Raw genomic sequence first — 13,037 nt, 5'->3', positions numbered from 1 at the left:
GGCTGTGGGATAGCAGGTATAGTAGGGAGAGATGGTGCCTATAGTAGCAGTGGGGGGATAATAGCCTCTGGGAAGGGGCTGGGGCTGTGGGATAGCAGGTATAGTAGGGAGAGATGGTGCCTATAGTAGCAGTGGGGGGATAATAGCCTCTGGGAAGGGACTGGGGCTGTGGGATAGAAGGTATAGTAGGGAGAGATGGTGCCTATAGTAGCAGTGGGGGGATAATAGCCTCTGGGAAGGGACTGGGGCTGTGGGATAGCAGGTATAGTAGGGAGAGATGGTGCCTATAGTAGCAGTGGGGGGATAATAGCCTCTGGGAAGGGACTGGGGCTGTGGGATAGCAGGTATAGTAGGGAGAGATGGTGCCTATAGTAGCAGTGGGATAATAGCCTCTGGGAAGGGACTGGGGCTGTGGGATAGCAGGTATAGTAGGGAGAGATGGTGCCTATAGTAGCAGTGGGGGGATAATAGCCTCTGGGAAGGGACTGGGGCTGTGGGATAGCAGGTATAGTAGGGAGAGATGGTGCCTATAGTAGCAGTGGGGGGATAATAGCCTCTGGGAAGGGACTGGGGCTGTGGGATAGCAGGTATAGTAGGGAGAGATGGTGCCTATAGTAGCAGGGGGGGGATAATAGCCTCTGGGAAGGGACTGGGGCTGTGGGATAGCAGGTATAGTAGGGAGAGATGGTGCCTATAGTAGCAGTGGGGGGATAATAGCCTCTGGGAAGGGACTGGGGCTGTGGGATAGCAGGTATAGTAGGGAGAGATGGTGCCTATAGTAGCAGTGGGATAATAGCCTCTGGGAAGGGACTGGGGCTGTGGGATAGCAGGTATAGTAGGGAGAGATGGTGCCTATAGTAACAGTGGGGGGATAATAGCCTCTGGGAAGGGACTGGGGCTGTGGGATAGCAGGTATAGTAGGGAGAGATGGTGCCTATAGTAGCAGGGGGGGGATAATAGCCTCTGGGAAGGGACTGGGGCTGTGGGATAGCAGGTATAGTAGGGAGAGATGGTGCCTATAGTAGCAGTGGGGGGATAATAGCCTCTGGGAAGGGACTGGGGCTGTGGGATAGCAGGTATAGTAGGGAGAGATGGTGCCTATAGTAACAGTGGGGGGATAATAGCCTCTGGGAAGGGACTGGGGCTGTGGGATAGCAGGTATAGTAGGGAGAGATGGTGCCTATAGTAGCAGGGGGGGGATAATAGCCTCTGGGAAGGGACTGGGGCTGTGGGATAGCAGGTATAGTAGGGAGAGATGGTGCCTATAGTAGCAGTGGGGGGATAATAGCCTCTGGGAAGGGACTGGGGCTGTGGGATAGCAGGTATAGTAGGGAGAGATGGTGCCTCTAGTAGCAGTGGGATAATAGCCTGTGGGATGGTGGGATAGCCAGATTCCCTAACACTACTGAGCATTACTTTACCATGAAGGTCCCCCTTTGCCTTATGCATGTCTTCCTGTAAGTAAATGATACCTTATTAAACACAGACCCAGGCCCCCATAGTGCCACAGACACATGAAGTTGCTATATTTAGTCTAAAATACAGAATCCGGGCCGTACCCGTGGATTTTACCCCAGAGGTGCCTGTTTTGTTTGTTAACTGAAGCAAATTCACTAAGGAACATGGAAACTGGGCCAGTCTGACAAGGACGTATATTCTGCAGCCGGGGTCACAGTAGACGTCAGGGCTATTATCTGGGGCAATTCTGGTACAGAGAGAAGACTTTCATATAAACAAGATTTTATTCCTTTTGTTATTTGCAATATCATTTGCTTGTGCTGAAACTAAATGGAAATGCTTATTTGGTCTATTCGATGCCTATAAGTTTTATTGTTATTTCTAAACGCAATTGCTATTTAATGTCGTATCAGTCTGGCTGTTTATATTCTCTGCACTTCTGGTTCTGACTCATGAAACAATGTAGCAGAATCCAGCTGAAGCACTGACCCAGCAAAGCACTGGTTTCTTTCACATTGTCTCAAGAGTCAGAACAAGAGAATTAAAAGGGATAAACAGGTTCTGCTCTTAATTACAATTACTTTTCGACAATCACATGTTGTACCATCGTTGCACGGAATCTATTTGGGGGTTCAGTTCTTCATTTTTCAACTTTTGCCCTCACAAACCTCGGCAATATGTTCTGTGAGCGTTTTATATTTCACTGCACTCTCCGGATAAAACAAGCATGATCAAATCAAACTTCCAGCTATTGACAGTCTTGGGAATCAATTGTTCTCTGCCCAAGTAGTTTTCTTTTACATTTCATTTTAGCATCCTGCGCGCTGGGCTTGTCTGCTCCCGGGGGTCCGGCACATAAACGCAGCAAGTCATAATAGCGTGTAGGGAGAACTTGCTGTGCGGGTGAATGTTCAGCTTTATAAGCGCAACCAATTCTACATTAATAATAACTAACAACTGGAGTTTGACGGCTGTCATTAATATATGTGTGTATGACTAGAGGCTATTATCCCCCCCACTGCTACTATAGGCACCATCTCTCCCTACTATACCTGCTATCCCACAGCCCCAGTCCCTTCCCAGAGGCTATTATCCCCCCACTGCTACTATAGGCACCATCTCTCCCTACTATACCTGCTATCCCACAGCCCCAGTCCCTTCCCAGAGGCTATTATCCCACTGCTACTATAGGCACCATCTCTCCCTACTATACCTGCTATCCCACAGCCCCAGTCCCTTCCCAGAGGCTATTATCCCCCCACTGCTACTATAGGCACCATCTCTCCCTACTATACCTGCTATCCCACAGCCCCAGTCCCTTCCCAGAGGCTATTATCCCCCACTGCTACTATAGGCACCATCTCTCCCTACTATACCTGCTATCCCACAGCCCCAGTCCCTTCCCAGAGGCTATTATCCCCCCACTGCTACTATAGGCACCATCTCTCCCTACTATACCTGCTATCCCACAGCCCCAGTCCCTTCCCAGAGGCTATTATCCCCCCACTGCTACTATAGGCACCATCTCTCCCTACTATACCTGCTATCCCACAGCCCCAGTCCCTTCCCAGAGGCTATTATCCCCCCACTGCTACTATAGGCACCATCTCTCCCTACTATACCTGCTATCCCACAGCCCCAGTCCCTTCCCAGAGGCTATTATCCCCCCACTGCTACTATAGGCACCATCTCTCCCTACTATACCTGCTATCCCACAGCCCCAGTCCCTTCCCAGAGGCTATTATCCCCCCACTGCTACTATAGGCACCATCTCTCCCTACTATACCTGCTATCCCACAGCCCCAGTCCCTTCCCAGAGGCTATTATCCCTCCACTGCTACTATAGGCACCATCTCTCCCTACTATACCTGCTATCCCACAGCGCCAGTCCCTTCCCAGAGGCTATTATACCTCCACTGCTACTATAGGCACCATCTCTCCCTACTATACCTGCTATCCCACAGCCCCAGTCCCTTCCCAGAGGCTATTATCCCCCCACTGCTACTATAGGCACCATCTCTCCCTACTATACCTGCTATCCCACAGCCCCAGTCCCTTCCCAGAGGCTATTATCCCCCCACTGCTACTATAGGCACCATCTCTCCCTACTATACCTGCTATCCCACAGCCCCAGTCCCTTCCCAGAGGCTATTATCCCCCCCCCCCCCCACTGCTACTATAGGCACCATCTCTCCCTACTATACCTGCTATCCCACAGCCCCAGTCCCTTCCCAGAGGCTATTATCCCCCCACTGCTACTATAGGCACCATCTCTCCCTACTATACCTGCTATCCCACAGCCACAGTCCCTTCCCAGAGGCTATTATCCCCCCACTGCTACTATAGGCACCATCTCTCCCTACTATACCTGCTATCCCACAGCCCCAGTCCCTTCCCAGAGGCTATTATCCCCCCACTGCTACTATAGGCACCATCTCTCCCTACTATACCTGCTATCCCCCATTATCACTTCCCAGTATCTCACAGGCAGCTAACACTTTGGTTAGTATATTGGAAACATGTTTTCCTTGCCAATCATGGAACATGCGTAGGAGCTGTGACTGCTCAGAAATCATTTCAGGAGCTGATTCCATGCGTGTCAGTAGGACCCTGAGGAATATGGCAGGCAGGTATTATGCATGGGTCGGGAGGGGGCAGCTCACCCAATGATCACAGTCACACAGAAAATGCTAGATGGATCAATAAATGAATAGGTGCTGTAACCTGCGAGCCCCTTTCAAGTGCAGTAATGGAAAACAGACTTGTGTTTTTACTTTTTTGCTATTTTCTTGTCAATCTCCCGTGACAACTATTTAACGGCGATGGAGGGCAAAATGATAGGCTGCGGCAGGGCTTGGTCTGAGCGGATTTCAGTATTTCACAATTGTTGAGAATTAAAGGGGAAGTTTGGGTTCATTTTAGTAGTTTCAGATGGGAGTGATGTGAGTGACTTGCTATTGGTGTTCATTTTATTTTTTTAATAATTATATACCTTTCTATTGCTGCGCTCCCCTTCTGCCCTATATACCTGGGCCCCACTGCTGCTGCCGAGTAATAGGGAAATGTTGAGGAATATTCTATGGGAGTTTGTGGTTGTGCAGAAAAGGGCAGTTATATTTGTCAGAAAGATATTTATATATAAGTACATTCAAAAAAGGTTTTCATTCTTATATTTCATTACACTGTGTGCGGTTTTTCTCTATTGTTTAGCCATGTGTAGCTGCATCTTTTTACTATTTAGTGTGATGGGCACGGGATGGGGTTGGTCCAGGCAGGAGAGCGAGCGGTGACATCACAGGGACAGGGCCGGTGATGTCATAGCTCGGGCTGGTGAAGTCACTGGTCATCAGTGATTGGCTGATCACCTTGTCAGCCTAATAACCTGCCAGTCAACTTATTTGGTTCTAAATTGGGAAATCGAGGCAGACAGTTTTGACCTGGACAACCCTAGCACAGGAACAGAAATATCATGCTGGTCAAAGTATTGAATGTCCCCCAAGTTTGACGTGGGGTTCAGGTGTATTGGTGTCCAAGAGGCCCACCCACCAACCCTGCTACCACTGCCCACTGATTCCTGTAGCAATCACTTGCTCACTTCTTTATCCCCCTACGCCAGTTGTTAGCTCACTGCCGTCCTGTTGGCTTTGCCCTACCAATAGGGCTCATCTAATGATTTGTCCCTCAGGCCAATAATCAGATCCTTGTGCAGCAGAGAAGCTCATCCACAAACCAATATGATCCTCATCCATTGAGGGTTTCCAGTTTATCCTGATTAGGGTCGGACTGGGCCACTGGGACACTGGGAAAAATCCCGGTGGGCCCCGGCAGCCCAGACCCAACTCTTGCCGGCACTCCCCCTGCCTGACCATTCCTCCCCTGACACGTTAAACTTACACACAGTCAGGGGAGGACGTCGTGTGGGGGAACCTTCAGGAGGTTAGGGGGGCCCCTGTGGGGGGGTGGGGTTAGGGGATGTGGCCAGTGGGGGCACCTGTAGGGCCCCTGGGGAGTCCGACCCCTGATCCTGATCATTATCTATCTCAAACAGAATTCTATTTGTTTTAGTGCCCAACATGAGCCAAAATGGCGGCATCCAGATCAGTAGTGGCCAAGTCAAACAGGCAATATAAACTACTGGCATCATTTTCGTATTCCTTGAGTACCCAGTATTGCTATGGTGGGAACCGAGGATCTAACAGACGGGGTAGATAACATCACGGCTAACACTTGCTTTTATGAACATTATCTTCAATTCCAAAACAAATGGATTTTCATGAGCCCTTTGGCTGGGAGATAATTCTCCTTGATGTCTAAGCCCCGGACCCAAGATGGGAATAATATATAGTCGCTCACTTTATAAAAAGGAGATTTGTGAGCAGAAATGAAGCCGCGGCTTCACAGGACGCGACGCTACTGGATTTGCCGGAGTTCTAAGCCTGAATTAGTTTATAGATAAGGGGACGCTGCCAAAATGCAACATGAGATTCTAAATTAAAATATGATGAAGTCAGCGTCTGCACCTGTTTTTTCCCCTTTAATTTCCAATGTATCCTCTTTGCCTATCAGCGCAGTTCACACTTATAGATTATCCAGAACATCTGTTCCCTCTAATTCAGCAGAGATATTTTTACGCTGTAGCCAAGTCACATCTTTTACAGGTCAGCGCTGATTAAATATTGCCCCCGTGCAATTGAATTTTATTCCTTGTAAAAGGCCTCGCTGCTGTTGGCTACAAATCAGTAAGATTCACATTCAATGCATCCCGTATCTCATCTCAAGTTAACGTGTGTTTGCTTTTCCAGAGTCCGTGGATGACTGTCCCAGTAACTGCTATGGGAATGGCGAATGTGTCGCTGGGAACTGCCACTGTTTTCTTGGTTTCCTAGGACCGGACTGTGGGAGAGGTAAGGAATAATGCCCCGGTGTGTTGAGCGGTACAAGGTGTAGTCTGTGTAGTTCTGGTACCAGACATTAGGTTGCTGTAGTGCAGTAGTGCTCCTCTTGGTTTGGAACATTAGAGTAACTGGAACCCAGCCTTAAGGTCCCCATACACATTGAGATTCACTCGCTTGGCAGGGTTGCCAAGCGAGCGGATCTTCACCCGATATCCCCACCTACGTCTAGGTAAAAAAAAAAAAATTTGATCGAATTATAGTGGCGTCCATGGGGCAGTCGGTTCGGGGGCCGCATGAACGAGCCGATGCGGTCCCCGTTCCGACTGAATTTTCTAACCTGGCCGATCGAGATCTGGCCAATTTTAGGCCAGATATCGGTTGGGCAGGCCCCTCGTTTCTGCCCCTACACGGGCCGATAAGCTGCCGAATCGGTCTAAGGGACCCATATGAGCAGTTACGATCGGCCCATGGGTGGGTATAATACAGCAGGAGTCATCTGAAAATACAGGAAAGGTGGTCATACATTATAAAATCTATAAAATCTCCAAACGAGCTGATCTTTCCCACCTAAATCTAGTATAAATAAATCTATAGCAACTGGACTTGTTAAGTAATCATTGAAGATGTTTCACTCCTCATCCAAGCAGCGTATGGGAAGTCCTCAGCATATTAGCAGATTAGTGGAAGAGTCCATATGCTGAGGGCTTCCCATACCAGTCAGTTGAACTGAAGAAGCTGCTCGGATGAGTAGTGAAATGTCTTCAATGATTACATAACAAGTCCAGTTGCTTTAGATTTATTTATACTAGATATACCATGACCTGGATGAATGAAAATCTTCATAGTCATCTTTCCCACCTGGGCAATATCAGGCCCTAGGGCCAGACAACAGGAGCAAGGACCACATCAATGAGCCCACGTGGTCCCCAACCCAACTTAAAAACCAAAACTGCCTGATTTTTATCAGTGGGGTAGGCCCATAGGGGTCCCATATAGACAGATAAGCTACTGAATTGGTCTAAAGGACTCGAATGGACAGCTTAAATCTGCCCGTGTATGGTCATCTTAAGATTCTTTTAAGTTTGGTACAATATAGAAAGCATAACTTGGTAAAAGTACGGCTGAATCCTCTAGGGACCTGTCTAGGATAGTATAGTACAGCAGGACTCCTATAGGAATATTTCCTGGTTTGTACAGTATAGCAGGACTGTTCTGTGTTGGTTGGTATAATATAGCAGAGCTCCTCTAGGTACCTTTCTAGGATTGTATAGTATAGTAGGATTCTGGAAACCTTTCTTGGTTGTTATAGCATAGCAGGACTCTTCTAAGACCTTTTCTAGGTAGAGCAAAACTCCACTGGCAACAGGTCTATGTTGGTACAGTCCCCCTCAGAATATCCATTAGACTGTCCTTATAAACAACTTTCGATTGTAGAGTTACTTGGACTCCTACAAATTACCTTAGGTTGGCACTAGTGATGTGAGGGTGGGCCCACAACCCATAGTAATCCAAGTTTAGCCTTAGATCAGGCAGGTTAGGGTTGAAATTTGGGTGACCATTGTGGGTTCGGGTTGGGTGCAAGTTATACTGGGAAAGTTTCCCTTTCTTGGAAGCTAAGGTGCTCGTAGAAGTAGCATACAGAGCAGAAAGACACAGGAGTGGGTCCTACAATGGCAACATTTTGCAGGTTAGGGTTGGGTTCAGGTTCTTCCAGATCACTAGTTGGTGTAGTACAGTAGAACTTCCATGGAAAGCATTCTGGGTTGATTAAAATGAACTGGAATTGCCCAGTTTGTAACAACGGGATGTGTCTGTAAAGCTCCTGAGGCTGGTTCAGTGGGACTCACCTAGAAACCTGGGGCAGTACAGGGTGCCATTTTACCCTTTTCAAAATTTTTTATAAATCATAGAAAAGGCCAAACATTATTTTTCTACATCATATTCCCAGGAGTAAACACTTGATTGGTGATTTCTACCTACCCAACAGGTACAAACCCCCCCCCCTCTTATATTATTCTTCATTCCTCCTCGCAGCATCGTGTCCCGTGTTGTGCAGCGGAAATGGACAGTATATGAAAGGTCGGTGCTTGTGCCACAGCGGCTGGAAAGGGGCAGAGTGTGACGTTCCCACAAGTCAGTGCATCGACATTACCTGCAGTAACCATGGCACTTGCATTATGGGTACCTGCATCTGCAACCCTGGGTACAAGGGTGAGAACTGCGAGGAAGGTAAGAGCCATATACTTCCAGAGCCCATTTCTAAATGTTTCTGTTTCATTTGTATTAGTCAATTGATCAGAGTGCTCTTCTGAGCACTTTTGCAACTTACATGAATTTTTTTTTTCTTTTCGTTTTCATGATATTTGCAGTTTTATACTAAATCACGAATGTGTAATAGGAACACTCCCCTTCTGTTCTGTCCAGGTAGTTTCAATACCTAAACTATTTTCCATTTAAGTTGTGTGGGGGGCTATATACAGGGCCATCATCTGCAATCAGGGGCCTCTTATTAGCAGGGACCTTCTTCCTAGTTCGTACCTATCAGTCACGTGGGCGGTGGAACCTGCAAAATTATTGAGTGGGCCCCTTTGGAAAAATAATTCCCCCTTTGCATGCATGGCTATGCCTCTGACTCTAACCCTGCCCATTGTCCACCCAAACCCACCTTCTTTGTGGACCTCCAATCATACTTTCCTATCTCTTATTTGTTTAAACATTAACCCCCATATGTAATAAAAGGCACTAAGTTTGCCCAGGAGCAGTAACCCATAGCAACCAATAAGATGTTTGCTTTGAAACTGGTGACCAGTAAATTCTACCTGCTGATTGGTTGCTATGGGTTACTGCTCCTGGGCAAACTTAGTGCCTTTTTTACATAACCCCATAAGGATTGTTTGCACCCTCTGATGTTTACAAATTGTTAACAAATTGGCTTCATATAGGATCTATGACCAATGTGATAGAATGTTCCAAAGACTGCTAGAATCTCAGCCATAAAGTGTGAGAGAACTGCTGCTTTGTGAGGAAAAAAAGAAGGGAGATTCCACTTTTCCGCTTCCACTGGACATCCTTTTTTGATTTTAGTGTTCTTTTTCTGGCATTGAGCTATTGTGTTTGCCCTTTGCACAATCTTATTTTTGGTTCACTGACTTGCAAGACGGTGAGACTCCCAGGCAGCCTCGGTATCTACCGAAAATGACGTGCGAAAAGCAGGAGTAAAATCAAGACTGAAAAAAAAATCATACTTTCACACCATTTTCTCTTGTAACATTCTCAGGACTGTAGTGTGTAGTTATATATACTTATATACTTATAGTGGCAGACCCATCAGCTTAGCTCCGAAACTTAGTTTAATATACTGTATTAGGCAAGTCTAACACTGTCTGCTGTTGAAAAATTCCAAGTACGGGTATCAGATGCGTTACCTGGAAACCCTTTATCCAGAAAGTTCAGAATTACAGGAAGGCCATAAGATATAATTACCCCTTATTGGGGGCAGAACAGTCCTATTGTGTTTATTTAATGGTTAAATCATTCCCTTTTCTCTGTAATAATAAAACAGTACCTGTACTTGATCCCAACTAAGATATAATTACCCCTTATTGGGGCAGAACAGCCCTATTGGGTTTATTTAATGGTTAAATGATTCCCTTTTCCCTGTAATAATAAAACAGTACCTGTACTTGATCCCAACTAAGATATAATTACCCCTTATTGGGGGCAGAACAGCCCTATTGGGTTTATTTAATGGTTAAATGATTCCCTTTTCTCTGTAATAATAAAACAGTACCTGTACTTGATCCCAACTAAGATATAATTACCCCTTATTGGGGCAGAACAGCCCTATTGGGTTTATTTAATGGTTAAATGCTTCACTTTTCTCTGTAATAATAAAACAGTACCTGTACTTGATCCCAACTAAGATATAATTACCCCTTATTGGGGCAGAACAGCCCTATTGGGTTTATTTCATGGTTAAATGATTCCCTTTTCTCTGTAATAATAAAACAGTACCTGTACTTGATCCCAACTAAGATATAATTACCCCTTATTGGGGGCAGAACAGCCCTATTGGGTTTATTTAATGGTTAAATGATTCCCTTTTCTCTGTAATAATAAAACAGTACCTGTACTTGATCCCAACTAAGATATAATTACCCCTTATTGGGGCAGAACAGCCCTATTGGGTTTATTTAATGGTTAAATGCTTCACTTTTCTCTGTAATAATAAAACAGTACCTGTACTTGATCCCAACTAAGATATAATTACCCCTTATTGGGGCAGAACAGCCCTATTGGGTTTATTTCATGGTTAAATGATTCCCTTTTCTCTGTAATAATAAAACAGTACCTGTACTTGATCCCAACTAAGATATAATTACCCCTTATTGGGGCAGAACAGCCCTATTGGGTTTATTTCATGGTTAAATGATTCCCTTTTCTCTGTAATAATAAAACAGTACCTGTACTTGATCCCAACTAAGATATAATTACCCCTTATTGGGGCAGAACAGCCCTATTGGGTTTATTTCATGGTTAAATGATTCCCTTTTCTCTGTAATAATAAAACAGTACCTGTACTTGATCCCAACTAAGATATAATTACCCCTTATTGGGGCAGAACAGCCCTATTGGGTTTATTTCATGGTTAAATGATTCCCTTTTCTCTGTAATAATAAAACAGTACCTGTACTTGATCCCAACTAAGATATAATTACCCCTTATTGGGGCAGAACAGCCCTATTGGGTTTATTTCATGGTTAAATGATTCCCTTTTCTCTGTAATAATAAAACAGTACCTGTACTTGATCCCAACTAAGATATAATTACCCCTTATTGGGGGCAGAACAGCCCTATTGGGTTTATTTCATGGTTAAATGATTCCCTTTTCTCTGTAATAATAAAACAGTACCTGTACTTGATCCCAACTAAGATGTAATTACCCCTTATTGGGGCAGAACAGTCCTATTGGGTTTATTTAATGGTTAAATGATTCCCTTTTCTCTGTAATAATAAAACAGTACCTGTACTTGATCCCAACTAAGATATAATTACCCCTTATTGGGGGCAGAACAGCCCTATTGAGTTTATTTAATGTTTGAATATTATACAATATAATGTCCCCAAGAGTGTCACATTTCAAGTTTACTTGTAACCCCCCCCCCCCCAAAGTTTGTTTTAATGGGTTAAAAAAAAATCACTATTAGTAAAATATGCTGAGTTTATTGGTGATGAAACACTGGCCCATTCCGGCACGTAGGCTCATTCCTTTGCTTTTGCCTAATATCGACTATGGTCCACTAACCCACCAAGAACATGGGAACACAGGACAGTGAATGGCGCCCGGGGATTCCTCGGAATAAAGAACGTATCCCCGATCGGGCCAGCAGCTAGGAGATTAAAGTAGCCATTGTCTCCAGCATCTTTTGAAAGGAGCTCATTTTAGCTTGAAAAATGGCCCCAGGATTATGATAAATGGGAAGGTCGGACATGCACATTCCCCTCTCCTAATCCTTGGCTGCGGAGCTGAGGCAGCAGAAAGGCTGCCGCGTATGATGGAGACCTTTTTTTTCCCAGTGACCTTCATTGCACATGATTAATTACCCAGCCATATCTGCTGTCAGTGGGCTCCTGATCTCTGTCCCTCTCCTCCGTTGGGAGGTTGGGATGCTCTCAGCGCGCACCTTCCTTCCCTATGACTTTGTGTACGGACGCTAACAGATGTCACAACATTCCATTGCACGGCCTAAACAGGCCTAGAGATTCAATACCACAACCTCTTTCAAAGCGGAGTCCCGGGGTGTGTGGATCAGCTGCCATTTTATACACTATTGCACCATGATCGGGGAGTGGTGGCCATTTTGTATTACAGGAAACAATGCCTCACTCTAGTAAAACTATACCTCCGGAATGAATACTTAACCTACATATAGTTGATATCATATTAAGTATGATATATCAGTAAATATATAATGTATATATATATATATATGATATAGTAGTGTATATATAATTAGTGATGTCGGGGTCAAGGAAAACTCAACCTGTGCCTGACCCTAACCTGCCGACACCCAACCTGAATCTTACCCAACTCAGCTTCTGCCCTGTATTTATAGACATAATACTGTATATGTAATGTATTTATAGATATAAATACAGGGCAGAAGCCTATAAATTCAGAAGCCGGAAGACTGAGGTCAGCAGTGTTTGGTCACGGGTGGGGAGAGCAGGCGAAAGAGCTCAGCCCAAACCACACACTATCTTTATTCTAGGCTATTGTGGGGGGAAAAGGGCTAATTTGCAGATAAAGCATATTCCATAGACTGACATACATGACTATCCATAGCATTCTTGTTTTTGACTTTGGTCTATTGGCGTTACTCTTCTTAAGCTGGCCATACACGCACCGATAATATTGTAGGAAACCTCGTTTCGTACGATATTCGCAGGAAGCTGCTGATATCGGTCGACTCACCGATCGGCCAGGTTAAAAGATTTTGATCAGGCGCCATAGAAGGCGCCTGATCAAAATCTGCCTTCAGGGCTGAATCGGCAGAAAGAGTTAGAAATCCTATTGTTTCTACCTCCTTATCTGCTGTTTCAGCCCTGAAGGTTAGTGGCGGATCTAACGATCTGAAGATCGCAAATCGCCACGTGTGTGGCCACCTTTATGGTTGTTGATTG

General features: G+C 45.3%; 1 protein-coding gene across 5 annotated transcripts in view; it reads left to right on the top strand.

Moving 5' to 3' along the window:
• The window catches only part of tenm4 (teneurin transmembrane protein 4), an 811,512-nt gene that overhangs the window by 702,705 nt on the left and 95,770 nt on the right, over positions 1 to 13,037 (top strand). For all 5 annotated transcript variants that reach the window (XM_031895585.1, XM_031895582.1, NM_001102688.1 and 2 more), the window contains 2 exon segments: positions 6,261 to 6,362; positions 8,388 to 8,582. In XM_031895585.1, the coding sequence (XP_031751445.1) occupies positions 6,261 to 6,362; positions 8,388 to 8,582 (297 nt within the window).

This window comes from Xenopus tropicalis, chromosome 2, assembly GCF_000004195.4.
Source record: "Xenopus tropicalis strain Nigerian chromosome 2, UCB_Xtro_10.0, whole genome shotgun sequence".
NCBI classification, from domain to species: domain Eukaryota; kingdom Metazoa; phylum Chordata; class Amphibia; order Anura; family Pipidae; genus Xenopus; species Xenopus tropicalis.
The sequence above is the reverse complement of the archived record's forward strand: the minus strand, read 5'-3'. Positions and strand labels throughout refer to the sequence as shown.